General features: G+C 43.6%; 1 protein-coding gene and 1 long non-coding RNA gene across 4 annotated transcripts in view; one reads left to right on the top strand and one right to left on the bottom strand.

Moving 5' to 3' along the window:
- Positions 1–841: 841 nt before the first annotated feature.
- On the bottom strand, positions 842–8,452 carry CCDC190 (coiled-coil domain containing 190). Of its 3 annotated transcripts, none has more exons than XM_014554924.2 (4): positions 8,206–8,452; positions 6,957–7,198; positions 2,330–2,453; positions 842–2,042 (listed from the first exon to the last, which is right to left on the bottom strand). In XM_014554924.2, exons 2-4 carry the CDS (start codon positions 7,141–7,143, stop codon positions 1,514–1,516), a joined length of 840 nt encoding a protein of 279 aa, XP_014410410.2. In that variant the 5' UTR covers positions 7,144–7,198; positions 8,206–8,452; the 3' UTR covers positions 842–1,513. The 3 variants fall into 3 exon arrangements, with proteins under 3 accessions (XP_014410410.2, XP_014410414.2, XP_032319736.1); XM_014554928.2 differs by having other exon boundaries at positions 6,957–7,433; positions 8,206–8,451; XM_032463845.1 differs by having other exon boundaries at positions 6,957–7,376; positions 8,206–8,451.
- The window catches only part of LOC116658675, a 27,200-nt gene continuing 18,064 nt past the window's right edge, over positions 5,631–14,766 (top strand). Inside the window, exon 1 of the long non-coding RNA XR_004313929.1 lies at positions 5,631–5,797. This is a non-coding gene — a long non-coding RNA (uncharacterized LOC116658675). The remainder of the gene's footprint in view (positions 5,798–14,766) is intronic.

Here is a 14,766-nt window from a genome sequence, read left to right as displayed (position 1 = left end):
TCACATGTCTTTTGGGGAGCGCATTTATACTCAGTTGGGACCTCTGGCATGAATGACTGTAAGCTGATTGGGTGAGAGTCAGTCTAGAGCTCAGGATGGTCTGTGAAGATGAAGAGTTTACACAGTTCTTTAGAATTTAATGGGTTGGATCAAGCAGGACTCCATGCAGCCACTTCCCTTGGGTTGTGTTGAGTTGTATGCATAAAAGTATGTATCCATTGTCACGAAGAAGGAGAATGTATTAGATTAAATGATAAGAAGAAAATCTGTGCAGTTAGAAGATCTGTAAATGCACACTTTTGTGGCAATGCATGAAATGTCACTCGAAATAGAACGTGTACAATTTGGGGGTTAGAAGAACAGGCAGCCCTGGGTCCATCAGAAATGTGAAGATACAAGCACGATAACAAGGAGGAACGTTCAGAATGTGTGTTTCTTGGGTTCCCAAGAATGTGCTGCACTTGGAACAGGGGTGGTTTAATCAAGTGGTGCAGAGGGCGAGGCCGAGGCCACGTCCTTGTTGCCTGGGTGATGGCCATGAAGTTATGGCCAGCCCAGAAAAAAGACCCATTTACAAGTGGGATGAATGCTCTGGGGAAGTCATCCTTGGCGGGAGGGGGGATTGCTTGTAATGGAGATAGACAAGGAGAAAGAACACATCATAGAGGGCTCGGGAAGTTTGCAAACGAAGTTCTCCACCCTGGGAGTCCCTGCTCCGCCAGCCCGGTCATGGCTGGGGTAAGGAAGTTAGAGATCCACCAGTCAGTCTTGTCGCCCCTGGCCTGCCTTCCCGCACTGCTTCGCTTCTTGGAAGAAAATGTTCTAGGGAGCACACTTCTTGTAAATTGTTCATTATTCTTTTATTAGGATCCAAACAGTTTGAAAACAGCAGCTTGAAAGTGGGAATGAGAAAACCGAAATGGAGCTCCCTGGAAAGGAAAGGAGGTAGGAAAGGGCATCAACAAGGAGCACAGAGCTGTGACAGGAGGGTGGGGGTATTTATAGACCACGTGATAGTACTCATTTTCCACTGAGTTCCTATTCTTCCTTTTAGATGTGAAGTTAAAACAAACAGAAGAGCTATGCCATTTTGCCAGCAGGTGGCAACATAAGAATCTCCTACAAGAAAAGGCTTGCAAAAGTAAGCAAGCCCCTTAATATTCTTCCTTTACGACAAAGTCTAGGCATCAGAGTAGTTCCCTTTTTGATGACATCAGCAACAGGTGCACACTGCTTAACAAGGTTTCGGAAGATTCACCTCTCCCTTCACTTTTCATACTAGTGTTGCTCATTCAGTGAAAGATTATATTCCCATAAGGAAAATAAAAACTAGGGTTTAAAATAAAATTTATATATATATATGTATGTATATTTGTATTGCTTCCTACCATTGCTTGAGAAACACATTTTCTTTAGTGATTATGACATGTGTTGTTGTGAGATTATATGGGATGATTGGAGAGGAAGTAATTTAGCTGGTCACCCTGTTCTCACGCCCCTTTTCTGCTCTGGACTACGAGGATTCCTTGTGCCCAAAGATCTCCCGGATGCTAAGCAATCTCTCAGACTCGGGCGGGACCCTGTGCCGGAGGTAATGGGCGTTTCTGGCCTTTGCAAACAACTCTAAGTAGGTTGACAATGGGGGCTCGCCTTTGAAGTTTCCTGCGCACTCCGCGGGATCCAGGGGGTTCCGTTTCCCAGTGTTGTGGTCTGGCCTTATGCTGGCATCATTTGATCTGGTCTCTTCTCCACACACCATTCCATTATCACCAGCTGGGCTGGAACCGGGGCCTTGGTCTACGGTGTGAGGGGAGACTTCTTGATCTTGACACAGAGGAGAGACGCCCTTGTTGGAGTCTTGAGCTTTTGGTGGGTTTATAGAATCTTTCTCTTGGGCTTGTGGCTTCTCTTCCATGAAGTGAGACGTTGTGTTATTTTGAGGTAGCGATTGCCTTTTGCGTTTCGTGGGACCAATGTGATGGGAAAGAGGCACCTGGGACTTGGTTTTGTATATTTCTTGGGTCATCTCGGCTGTCAGTGCTCTGGGAAAGGAGGGAAAAGGAAAAAAGGTCTCTGAAAACCAATGAAGAGGCTCATATTAAAAATTTCAAGTTATTAGACCATGGCCCTCTTCAGGGCAGCATTGAGTGAGGTCATAAAGTGGGTGGGAAGAGGGTGAAGGTGAAAACGGGCGGCAACAGTGCCGGGAAATGGCTCTTTCCTTAAGAAGGAGAGGCGGCATTTTTCTCAGGGCAAGGACAATTTAAAGAGGTCATTTGGGAAAAGGGGTTCAATGCCATCACCACGGGTTTAGTAAGTATTTTCTTACCTCACTTTATTAGCCTGTGGAACTCTGTGCTTCTGCCCTCCCTGTGGTGAGAACACCAGAACATCTTCTGGTCTCTTCTGACACCCATTGCCAAAGTAAGAGGAGAACCTTTTCTTGATGATATCTGTTTTGAGTTAATTAACAAGTGTTATGAGTTGAATTGTGGGTTTTTTTCCCCGCCCCAAATGTCACATGTTGAAGTCTTAATCCCCAGGACCTCAGAATGTGACCTTGTTTGGAGATAGTGCCTTTACAGAGATAATCAAGTTACGATGATGTCATTAGGGTGAGCCCTAGTCCAATGTGATGGGTGCCTTTATAATGAAGAGAAATTTGGACACAGAGACATAAACAGAGGAAAGGTGATGGGAGGAGACTCAGGGACAAGATGGCCATCTACAAGCCCAAGAGAGGCGCCTGGGTCAGACCCTTCCCTCAGCCCCAGAAGGAACCAACCCTGTCAGTACCTTGATTTTGGACTTCAAGCCTACGGAACCATGAGAATGCATTTCTACTGAATGAGCCACCTAGTCTGTGGTACTTGTTACGGCAGCCCTAATGAACTAATACAGTAAGAGAGGAAGGAAAAGAATGCTGGAAACTGATTCCCTAGGCAGAGAACCAGGGTATGAATGCCACTGGCTCACATGACAGAGTAGGCTGATCTGGCATGATGAATGGAAACAGAAAAACCTAAAGCAGTTTCCCAATATTTGCCTAGAATGCGTTAGCAAGGATTTAGAAACACTGAGGTCAGAGATTTAAACTGGCTCAGGCCCACGGAGGTTTTGTTTGAATTCTGTTTGTTTTATTTGGTGAGCATGGTATTTTCAAAACAAAGTGGGTGTGAGCCATACCTTGAGCTGGTGGCCTATTGCTGCATTTACCTCAAGTATGCGCCCTCCCACGCACCCGAGCCGTGAGCTGTAACTGCTGGCCGTTAGTAAGTGGGGTTCTCCCTCTTTGACTTAATGTGTCAGCGTCTTGTAGGCACAGCTGCTGTAGAGGACCCAGGTTGTTTTCAAGACATCTCACGAGTTGGTCACTTGGGCTTGGAAGTTTTGCACTAGTTTGCTCTAAAGGGAGCGAGTTCCTTAAATCTCCACCTGGTTAGCAGATACCAGCAGAGGGAAATGACCAGATCAAACGCCTGGAATTCACACTAAGCTCCTAGTACTTTTATCTAACCGCTTCTTCGTGAGATGGTCAAGGCAAGAGATGGTCCTTTTTGGACTCTTCTGTTGTCTTCTTGAGTGTGTGTGTGTGTTGAGTCTCTGTGTGTGTCGGTCTTTTCCACGTGAAAGCTTCATCTAATTCCTATAAACTAAGAGACTTTGGGGTACTCCTTCCAGCCTTCACTCTTTTGCATTTTAGATCTGTAGTGCCAACAGGTTCAGAAATCTGTGTGTGTTTTCTCTGAACCTTCGTCTTTCCCCAGTGTTCCCTCTCTGAAAGCACGGTACCTGTAACCATCCAGTTACCCAATTTAACAACGCTGTTTGAGTGTCTACATTGTGCCAGGCAGGGTACGCTTGACTCTGGTTCTCTTTACCCTTGAACGTGGAATCAGTCATAAAGCCCTGATAATTCCACTTTCTAAACACCTCAAGGTGCTGATCCGCTCAAGATGCAATTTCACTTTCTAATTATCTCAAGATACTCATTTTTTTTCGCTTGGCTAATAACCTAGTTTAGGCCTTTAAACTGTGGCCTGAACTCTGGAATTCTCCTATCTGGTCAACCCTTCACAGCGCAGCTGGAGTGAACCTTCTAACATTTGGACATGTAATCTCCCCACTCCCAAACCCTATAGGGTGAAATCTAAACTCCTTTGCAAGACCTATGAAGTCGTTTATGACTGGAGTTACTGCCTGTGCTGCTTTGCCTTAAAACATGGCACCTACACCTTCTCCTTACCCGACACACCTGCGGTACTGAGCGATTTACAGCATGTCATTCTCATGCAGGGGCCTTGGTACGCACTGTTCCATCTGCCAGGAGTGGCCTCGTTCCACATGCCTTAGTGACAAACTGCCCACCACCTCCCTCCCCTGCTCACCTTCATCCTCTTCCTTCTCTAAGTGTCTGCTCACGCATTGCCCCTTTTAGGACATCTCACGGGAAGCCCTTTGATCGACGTAGGAACCTTCTTATGCTCCTGTTCTACTTTGTAAACAACTCTAATTTAGCAATTAGAAATTTCTACTATAATTTTTTTGCAAGTGCAGTGACCTTCCAATTTAAATGTGAGCATCTTGAGGGCACAGACCATGTTTTTTCATATCTGCATTCCTGCATCTATCTGAGTTGCCATAATAGTGTTTTGTAAACGCTGTCCCACAAAACACCTGTCCCAGAATAATCTGCCTTAGTAACAGTTTGGTTAAAAAGTGTGGATTTTGAGCCTAATTCCTAACCCACTGATCCAGATCTCTACAGGTGAAGATGGAGGGTGTACACTTTAAACAATCCACCAACTGGCATATAGTTGAATCTCAATAACAATTTTGTTAAATGAATCATGGAAAAATATTGCCTCGTACAGTACCTGATAAATACTGACACTTAATTCATACTTCTTCCTTCCTTCTCCCCTAATTTTACTGTCAAGAAGTTTGAGGCTCAGAGTGGATGTGACTATCCAAAAGACACAGAGACAGGGGCCTCTGTCCTGAAAAGCATCCGCCTCCTGGTCCAGACACTTCTCATACCACCTGTCACTGAGGCAAACTCTCTGGTCATCAAGGACAGCCACCTACCTCGAACCTGGTCTTTTGAACATCCCACTGAGAGTAGACATCTGGTCCTCAGTATCCTGAACGGAAGTGGGATTCCACCAAAAGGCTTCTAAGATTCTTTTCCATTATGTGAGCTCTCGTTCTATTTGGGTCTAATCATTTATTACAGACAGGGAAGTTGAAAGCAGAGGAGTTCAATTGCTTGCTCAGAGTCCTCTTCAAAGCATAAAGCTGGAGGTTAGAAATAATTCCGAGGCCAGTAATCTGGACGTTACTCTTGGCTTTTGGGCCCATGTGTTAGCTGTGTAGACCGCAGTGACTTTATACTGAATTGTGGCATCTGGCTTTCCTCTGGAACATGCCATATCATTTTCAGAGCTCTTGCGCCTGCCTCACATAAGAAGGGACTGTAATTTTGAAGAGCTGAATTTTGAAATAATATTAAAGTAGGATTATCTGAATTATAGGAAAAGTAGACTAGTGTCTGCGAACTGGGTAACTATGGCAACTTTCAACAGAACAGTAGATGAGTTTCAAGTTTCAATCCTGTAGCGACCCGCTGATTGACAAAAGCAAACAATTATATAGCACTTGTTTTGCATTTAGGAACTGTTCCAGGGCTCACTGAACCCTAAAATGACTTCACAAGGTAGCGAACGCCATTTCACTTTACGTTAGAGAAAACTGAGACAGAGGCAAGTCCAGTAGGCTGTCCAAGACCTCGCAGCTGGTAAGTGGTGGAGTCAGGATGGTGGCCTGACAATCTGGGTCTGGAATCTGTGTTCTTAGCCCTCATGTTTTACTGGATGAAGGTGGAATCCCTGAGCAGGCAGTTTTATTTCCTTCTTTTTTTTTTACTGAATGGTTAAAAAAAGAAATCTTTGGAAGGTCTGAGTTCTGGACACCATCGTGTGGCCCTTCCTTTTGTGATGATCAGTAGCTACTAACTAGAAACTAGTCTTTGAAGTCAGTAGCATTTCTCTTATTGTAACTACTTAACTGTATAGTCTATGTTAAGTGGATAGTCCTCCAAGTGATGTGTACATTTAGAAAGGGTTATTCTTTGGCAACACAAGGTTTGACGGGATGGAATTATTATAAGGAATAAGCTTTGCCTTATTATAAAGAATAAGCTCATGGCTTATGGGTAAAGAGGTGTCTTTGGGGAAAATGACAGAAATGTTCGCCCTTTAGTTTAAGAAGACAAAGAAATCAGTGTACGAATGCACAGCAACTGCTTGTGCAAGGTTTTCTAAACTAAGCAAAATCTGCGGGCTTTAGTGTAAACACAAGGAGGGTAGTTGAGAAATTCACCTCCTACAGAAGAAAGGGCCTGATGCTCAGATGGGTGAACATTGAAAACAACCGGGTGCTCCTTGTTCAGCCCTTTCAGAGGTCAGCCCTCCTTACACACTGCTCTCTGGTCGCTAATCCCAGGGAACTTTTTTTTTTCAACACTTCCCTTTCATAAGATGACTTGCACATTAATAGTGACTCAATGAATGTTTGTTGACCAGGCATAGAAAAGAGCTGAAACCAAACCAACCCAGATAAAGCGAAAGGAAAGCAGAATGAAAATAAAATAAGAGCGCAGACAACTAAGACTTTAAGCCAGAGAGAGCTCATGTGAAAGACTGAAGTGACTGGGAGCCTGAGGACTGTTAGCTCAAGGGTTGCCTGTGGGCTGCTCCAGGGAGCTGTGTAACCGAGGGAGGGACATGGAAGGATGGGCAGCCTAGAATTCAGGCTGAGATCAGAAGTGCTCGCTTCCCTGGTGTCCAGGCGTCTGAAAGGGCCCTCGCCAGGAGCCGAGGAGATCACTCTCACCTCAGCCGAGGATGGCGTGCTGCCTGGCTCTGCCTCTCCTGGTCCGGTCCTGGGGTCCTTACCTTGCTGCAACCTCTGCAGGTCTTTTTGGAGCTGCCGCTGCTCCCTGGTCAGCGACCTCACGTGGTACAGGCAGATGGCCTCTAGTCTCTGCAGTTTCTGGCTGAGTCTGGCTTCCGCCTGCTTGGCGTTCTTCCTCTCCAGATCGAAGTGCTTATTCAGTGGTCCCCTGACCATGTGCCTCTCCATCCTCTTCACGGTCCAGAGAGGATAGAACAAGACTCTCCCAGGCACTGTGACAACGCTGATAAAACAAAACTGGGATCCTGACTCCTGGCTTTTGATCAGAGATCAGTGGTTGAATCCTGTGTATTTCTGAATCCACAGTTGAGGAAGTGGAAAAATTTGCCCTATAGTAACATGAGTTTCCAGAGCGACACGGAAGTAGTGAGGGCCAAGGTGTTCCTCTGAGCCTCAGTTTCCTTGACAATAAAACAGTAATAGATGGTAGGCTCCCTACGCAACCCCCAGCCAGGTTGCTGTAAAGATCAAGTGAAAAATATACGAACAACTCTTTGGGGGAAAAAAACCCAGATGCACTTTATATATACATAAAGCATTATTCACCCAGTGAGAGAATTCCCTTCTACTATTCCTGAAAGTCTCCCCAAGTCTTCTCAGGGGCCTGGAGAGGATGGGGGCACTTAGGACAAAGCCATTCTGGGGCCCCTTCAGTTCATTAATTCACACATGGGCGGGTCCACGCAGCCCTTAATCCGACCTGCGTGCCAGGTACTAGGCTGAGACCTGAGGGTAGTAGTGAATGAGACACAGTTCTGACTCTCAGAGACTTTCACGTCTGTGACTCTGGAGTCTAATAGCGCATGCCAAATCTGAACCCTCAATATTTCAAACAGTGGGAAGAGTGGGATCTGCTGGTCACATAATAGTACAGGCATCCAAAGCAAGTAGTCTGGGCAGCTCTGCTGAGACCACCTGCACTGGACGGGAGCTCCTCCTCCTGCCCTCACCCGTCTTCCTCCTCTGCCCTCTGCAGCACTGACAGGCAGGGACGCATCCTTCCTTCTCTCTGCATCCTTCACAATATGCATCTCAGTGCTAAGAGCACAATATGTGCCCAGGATATAAATGGATTGCTATTAATAAAGCTTTGGTGATAATACCACAGGAAAAAGCTTGGCAGTGAAAGGGAAGATAAGGTCAGGACACAAGGAAGAACTTTCAAGACCGCTTACTCTTAGTCTAAAGTGTAGACTAAATTTTATGAAAGAACCCGTGAGTAGCACTTACCCTCAACCCAGGGATCTCACCGCGAGAATGCCGCCTGTTTCTCTCGCTGTGCCAGGCTGCGCCTGGATTAAGAGCTTGTTTTTCTTCAGTACACTTAGGAGTTTGGTGTCAGGGAAGGAGGGGGGAAAGGGACCTTTGGAAAGGGCTGCAGGGGAGAATTCTGAATACATTTGAAAGCGCTCTTCCGTGCCACCTCCCCTGGTCAGGAATGCCAGCTCCCCGGGGCATGGGCACCAGTCCCAGAGCTGGAAGTAGCTCCGTGAGTTAAGGAAGCCTGTCAGCCGTGCAGCCCTCCCTCCCAGCCCACAGTGCTCCTTCTGGGCTGTGTCCATAGGAGCCAAGAATGAAAGCAAGGAGTGTCTTGCTGTGTTCTCAGTCTTCTCCCCCCACCCTCTTCTCCTGTTTTGCCGCACTGGTCCCCACCCCCCTTACAATGCCCGTTCTTACTTGCTGGAAACCAAATCAGGCTCCAAAAGAAGGCGCCCTGTGTTTTGTTTTGTTTTTTTGGGGTTTTTTTTTTTTTTTTTTTGGTCAGATTGTGCACATGTTGTGCAGGAGAGTAGTTAATTTGTTTATTTTGCATTCTTGCACACTGTCTGACCTTCCCCAGGCTTCTATCCATGTTTCGTGTACTCCAGGGCATATTTAAGGTCTTCAATGTTGTCACAACAGAATTAGGCTGAGTGCAATTTAAATCAACTTTTGCGATCTCACATTGGACCCTGCAGTAGAAGGCTGGTTGGAATATTGGTTATAGAACAAGGTATCAGGAGATTTTTACTGTGGCCTTAGGGCGCATCTGAAAACAAGAGGCATGGATGTGCCACAGTCTAAAAAGAACTGCCAACACTGGGGCCTATTAACTCCCCCAGATGTACTGAGAGGCAGCTCAAGAGGCCCTGGTACCCATAGCCATCACCTAGCAAGCAAGCCATTGTAAGGAGATTACCGGGGAGAGGGAGAGAAAAATCCACTATTCTCACCGTGGGAGGCAATTCCTTTCCCATCCTTTCTCATGAGGTAATTCTCTCACAGCCAGAATTTAAATGAGTGGGTGGAGGTTCCGAGAAAGTCCTCACAGAGAATCGGGTGCCTACACCTGCAAAGACACGCACCTCGCTCCCCGGCTGGAGACCTGACGAATGACAGAACCAGACAAGGGCCTCCACTCCAACCCTTTGTTGCTCCCAGACCTGGTGATAGTGAGGGATTTCTTAGAAAAGCTTCGTTATTCCATGACACCTTGAGAGACATCTGAAAAGGGGAGGCTTGCAGAAATAATTCAAGGTCGAAGGGCAAGAACAAGCCTTAGTGCGGTGAGCCTGGGAAAGGAATGGCGGCCAAGCACATCCTGGGTCCTGCAGGCCATTTGAGTGTGCCAAAGAGGGCCTGAGCAGCTTCCTGGCTCTCCCTGTAAGGACTCAGAAACCAAAACTCCACTGTTTGGAGTTTGGATTTGGTTAATCTATGTGGACAGAGATCAGAGAAACGGTTGCCCTGACTGAGGCATGTGAATGAAGACTGATGGAAAGAAAGGTTGAGGAAACTGTCTGGGGGAGATAGAGGTGGTGGTTATATGTTGCATACATTTGTCGAAACCGACAACCTATACACTTAAGCTGTGAATTTTAAAATATATAAATTACACTTCAAAAGATTGATTGGGGAAAAAAAACCCACCTAATTTCACCTAATGTCAAAAATATGCAGGGGGCTTCTACTTCCACCGTGAAGGACTGAGTTTTGTGGGAATTGCCCACCTGCCTTAAAAAATTAGAAAATCAAACCAAATATATTTTTAAAAAGCCTCTTTTCAGACATTCAAAAACAGGCAATGCAGGTTTGTGATCCCTTTGAGATAAGAAACAAGGTGAGCTCTGTGATTGCCCCCAGTTAGTACCTGGAAGCAGTTTTCAGGCTGTGGTGTAGGAAAAGGAACCAAAACAGAGCCCATCTGTCTCTGAGTTGATCGCACAGAGAATGAGGCAAGCAGGCATCAGTGGCCTGAATTTGCAGAACAAAGTACCAGATAGGAGGTAAATACGGAGAAAGAGGAAGAAGGGAGTGGGCTCTAGAGGTCTGCAGAGGGGTCCCTTTGAGTATCCAGTGGCTGAGTATTGATCTACTCATGCAGGGAAGAAATGGCCAATAAAACTGTGGATCAATAAATAAAATATGGTACATTCGTATAATCGAAAACTACTCCACACTGAAAAGAGCTGCCTATGCATGAAACAACATGCATTAATCTCAAAAGCATTATATTAAGAGAAGGATGTCCACACAAAAGATGAAATCTGTACGATTTTATGCATAGGAAATTCAAGAAAAGGTACATTTAAAGTGATAGAAAGCAGACCAGTGGGTGCTTGGGGCTGGAGTGGGGCAAATGGACTGACCTCAAAGGACAGGAGGAAAGTTTTGGGGGGTCCTGGAGATGATCTGTATCTTGATTGTGGTTATGTTTACATGAATGTTTTCGCCTGTCAAAACTCTTCAAACTGTGGATTCAACATGGGTGAATTTTATTGGATGTACATTATACTGCAATAAGACTGATTTTTGAAAAAGACACAAGAATCAATGTGAAAAGCTTCCACGGACCAACTATTTTTGAAGGTTGCTTAAAGCAATAACTCCCTATCCTAAAAATTAACCAAGGGAAAGAATTAAGCATCTTATCCTGTCTTTCCTGTATAAACTATATTTTCAGGTGATTGAAGACTAGATAAGGGAAAGATTTTTTTTTTTATAAGACTTGCAGCTAATAGATGCAGAAGGAATAGAAACAGGGAAATCATCATGTTTCAACCTCTAATGCAGCCATGGACCTAGACAATAGTCCTCAGTGGTATTAAATCTTAGGTGGAAGGTTGAGGGAAACTTCATAATGGGGGCTGTACCTGACACCACTTGAACAATCGTAAAGTCACTGAAAGAAGGAAAAACATTTTATTCATCATAAATATACTGAAGAAGTAGACTTGCCTAAAATATTTTTAACCTGAGTCTAATCAAACCTCTAGGTCTGACTACCAATTCATGGAATTAGGAAGAAATCATTCAACAACTTGAGAGAATGTGGGTCTTTCTAGAAAATTATCTGGTTTCTCTGACAAATCAACAGCCAGGGGAAAAAAAAGATCAAACCGGTGCCTCTCGTAATAAAATAATCTTGACAGAAATAAAAGCCAAAGCAATCTGTTGTTTAGATCTTGATTCCCACAAGCCGACCTTTGGGACGAGTGGAAACTTGCACGGAGAATGGGTAATGGGTATCGGAAGATTTCAAGGCGTCTTGTTAACTTTACTGGTTGTGCTGGCGGCATGGTGCTTGTTTTAATAAAGTTCTTATCAGAGATACATACTGAAGTGTTTGCAGATGAAAAGATACAATGCAGTATTTTGAATTGGCTCTAAAGTACTCCTGAAAAAAATAAAATACTAAAACAGGTGTCTAAGTGTTTGCCTATGTGGGAACGGATGACACAAAACTGGCGAAATGTTGAGAATTGTTGATGCTGGGAAATAGGCACAAGAGGGTTTATTAGATGATTCTTCCTAATTTTGAACATGTTTTAAATTCCCCATAATAAAAAGTTACGAAAAATTTTGAGGCAGTCAGACTGAAGGGAAAACTTATATTCAAGAGTGACAATTACATTTTTGCTGGTTTTTAAACAGTAATAATAGAAATCAGAGCGCAGTGGAGTATCTTCAGTAGCCTGAAAGAAAATGTATCGACCTCAAATTCTATACACATTTCCAGGCAGATAAACAAAAAAGTAGAGTTTGTTCTCCACTAAATAAAATTCTGAAAGATGTGCTTCAGACAGAAAGCAATGTTCTTAGATGCAGGACTGAGATGCAAGAAGGAATGAAGGGAAAGAAAGCTGCAGGTCAGTGGGTACAAGTCACTGAATCCTGGCTGTATAAAAGTGGGATCTGGAAAATGAAATGTTTCATGCATGGCAATAAAGCACAGAGTTTTCAAAGGAGTAAAACAAATAAGTGTTCTGTGGTTCCTTCATTGCCCAAGAGAAGGGTAAAGACATTAATTAACATTATACTTCCATAAATTAAGATTCATGTTATTTCTGGGGTAGCTACCAAAGGGATTAAGTAAGAAAGTATGATTTACAAGCTAGCAGAGGATAAGAATTGAAATGGCAGAAAAACCCGCAATGAATCTGAAAAGGGAGTGAGAAAGATGAAGGAAACAAAGTACAAAATAAGATAGAAATTTAAGTCCAAATGTATCAGTAATTATGTATATATATATATATATATATATATATATATATATACATAAGACTAAATTTTCGAATTAAATGTTTAGAATTGTCAGATTGAATGTTTTTTTAAAAAGGAGTGCCATGACAGCAAAACGGTTCTAAATACAAACACAAGTGGAAACAATAAAATCACGTGAAGTTTCTCAGTTAAATGTTACTGAGACGATCCAAATATTTAAAATTGTTCCCCAAAATATGGGCTTGAAATAGACAAGGTGAACATTGAAATAACTATAGAAAAAAACAAACATCCAGAATTACAGTGAAAATGTTAATTTGCCTATATCAATAATTAAGAGAATCAATTAAGAATCATTAAGGACATGGGATATTTGAAAAACACAATGGCAAATTCAGTCTCACAGACATATATGGGATGTCACCCTGCTTTTGAGGAAGGTTTCTGGAAGGTGCTGCAAGATACTTCTGCTTATCATTTATTGACTTGAACTTATCCACAAGGCCACAGCTTGATCCAAGGGAATCCTGGCAATGTGATATTTGTTTTCCCCTGGACATCTGCATAGATGTAAAAATCTCTTTAAATCTTTGGGGTTTCATTCCTTTAAAGAAGGAGAAACTTATATTAGGAGACAACTAGTAGTCTCTGCCACAGATACTCCTACCCGGGGACAGATAGCTACGAGTTACTGAAGGTCCACCACCTTTCATATGTGACAGGCTGCAACCAGATAAGTACTAAACAGTGCAAACATGATGAATGCAAAAGCAACATCTAAAGTCACGTGGCAGGACTCACTCACAAGGTGGTCATCCTGGCATTAGAATATTAGGTTAACATGAATTTTTTAAGATTGTATTTCAGACCAAGCACATGCACATGCATGCATACATTTCTATACAAAAATTAAAAATCCCTTCCATTCTATTTATGGACACCTGTTTGAGAAGAGTTGGTGCAGAAAATGATACTCACACAAAAATTTTCAAGATATAGCCAGCACCTCATCTCCCATACCTTCCCACACCTCCCCGGGGCTGTTTGCATTTCGCCAAAGACAGACTGAATTCTCAAGGCTCAAGGTCCTAGCAGAGACTATTCTTTCTCTCCCTGGCTCATTACCACGCACCACCCCTAAAGTTGGCTTTTTTGTTCCCCTCAGAGGAATAGAGGGCAGGCAGGCAACCTTATCTCTCCAGAGGGAGTTAGGCACACTTTTTTCTCTGTTCCCCTGTTACATGCAAAACATACAGTACACTCGACGTTACTATTACTAATACCACCATTATTCTTATGTCATTCAACAGTAACCATTAACGCATCGCAATTAGAAAAAAAAAAAAACCTAAGTACTCTTTAACCTTTTATTTTTCATTTTTTTACTGCAAAATCCTGGAGAGGAAGGATTTAAAAAAATTATTATTGGTATCTTCAGCACGCAGCACAGTGTGTGGCTCATGATAAAGGTTCAATTAATGTTTGCTGAGTTAAGCATAAATTAGAAAAAAGAAATTGGCAAGTTAAGCTCCGCTGGAAGCTTACGCAACTCAAACTTTTAATTTTCCCATCACTTTAATAACCAAGGGCACTTTAGGTCTTCTCTGATCAAACGGACAAGATGAGACTGTTTTTAAAATAATGCCAGCTGTCTCACAAGTATTTTGAGTGGGAAAATCACAGCCTTCAGGGTATACCCAATACTGGTAATGGGTATCCCATATTAGCTGTAGGTTGACTTCCATGTTCCCTCCACTGGCTCCTTCCTGATTTATAGCTGAGCTTCTTGACCTGTGTCTCTCCATTTTACATTAAAATAAACTATTTGTGAGCTTGTCAGTTTTATGAAAACCATCAGCCTTTGCCAGAGAGGAAGTGGTGCATTAAGGTGCCCAGAGGGCACGTTTCTCTAGTGGGGGTGGGGTGTTCCAGGAAAGCAGGGTGGACAACCTCTTTATTTCTGGTAATGAGGCTTCAGCCTTCCTCATTCAGTGATCAGAGAACAGCAGGGGCCACCCCCGTCAAGGAAAAAGTACACAGAGTTATTGAACTAGCACGCTCCTGCTCTCACCGGCTGTTTAATGGGTAACCGTACACAGGAAGTGGATTTCCATAGTGACACAGTCTTGTAAAAGCCACCCCACCTACAGAACCAAACATCTACCTCTCCTCTCCGCTCTGAGCGCTGAAGAGGGGCTGTATGTGGTTTCCAGGGTGGCCATAACAAAGTACCACAAATTCTGTGATTGAAAACAACAGAAATTTACACTCTCATCATTCTGGAGGATAGTACTTTAAACTCAAGGT

Source organism: Camelus ferus, chromosome 21 (genome assembly GCF_009834535.1).
Source record: "Camelus ferus isolate YT-003-E chromosome 21, BCGSAC_Cfer_1.0, whole genome shotgun sequence".
Taxonomy (NCBI): Eukaryota; Metazoa; Chordata; class Mammalia; order Artiodactyla; family Camelidae; genus Camelus; species Camelus ferus.
This window is presented reverse-complemented; position numbering and strand designations above follow the sequence as displayed.

What these genes read in the sequence shown, in the direction of transcription:
- CCDC190 (XM_014554924.2), bottom strand. Translation starts at nt 7,143, where the DNA reads ATGGAGAGGCACATGGTCAGGGGACCACTGAATAAGCACTTCGATCTG. An exon ending in CCTGCAGAGGTTGCAGCAAG is followed by an intron (nt 2,454 to 6,956) that starts GTAAGGACCCCA and finishes AACTCAAAACAG; the next exon opens with ATATCATCAAGAAAAGGTTC. An exon ending in CCACAGGCTAATAAAGTGAG is followed by an intron (nt 2,043 to 2,329) that starts GTAAGAAAATAC and finishes CTCCTTTCCCAG; the next exon opens with AGCACTGACAGCCGAGATGA.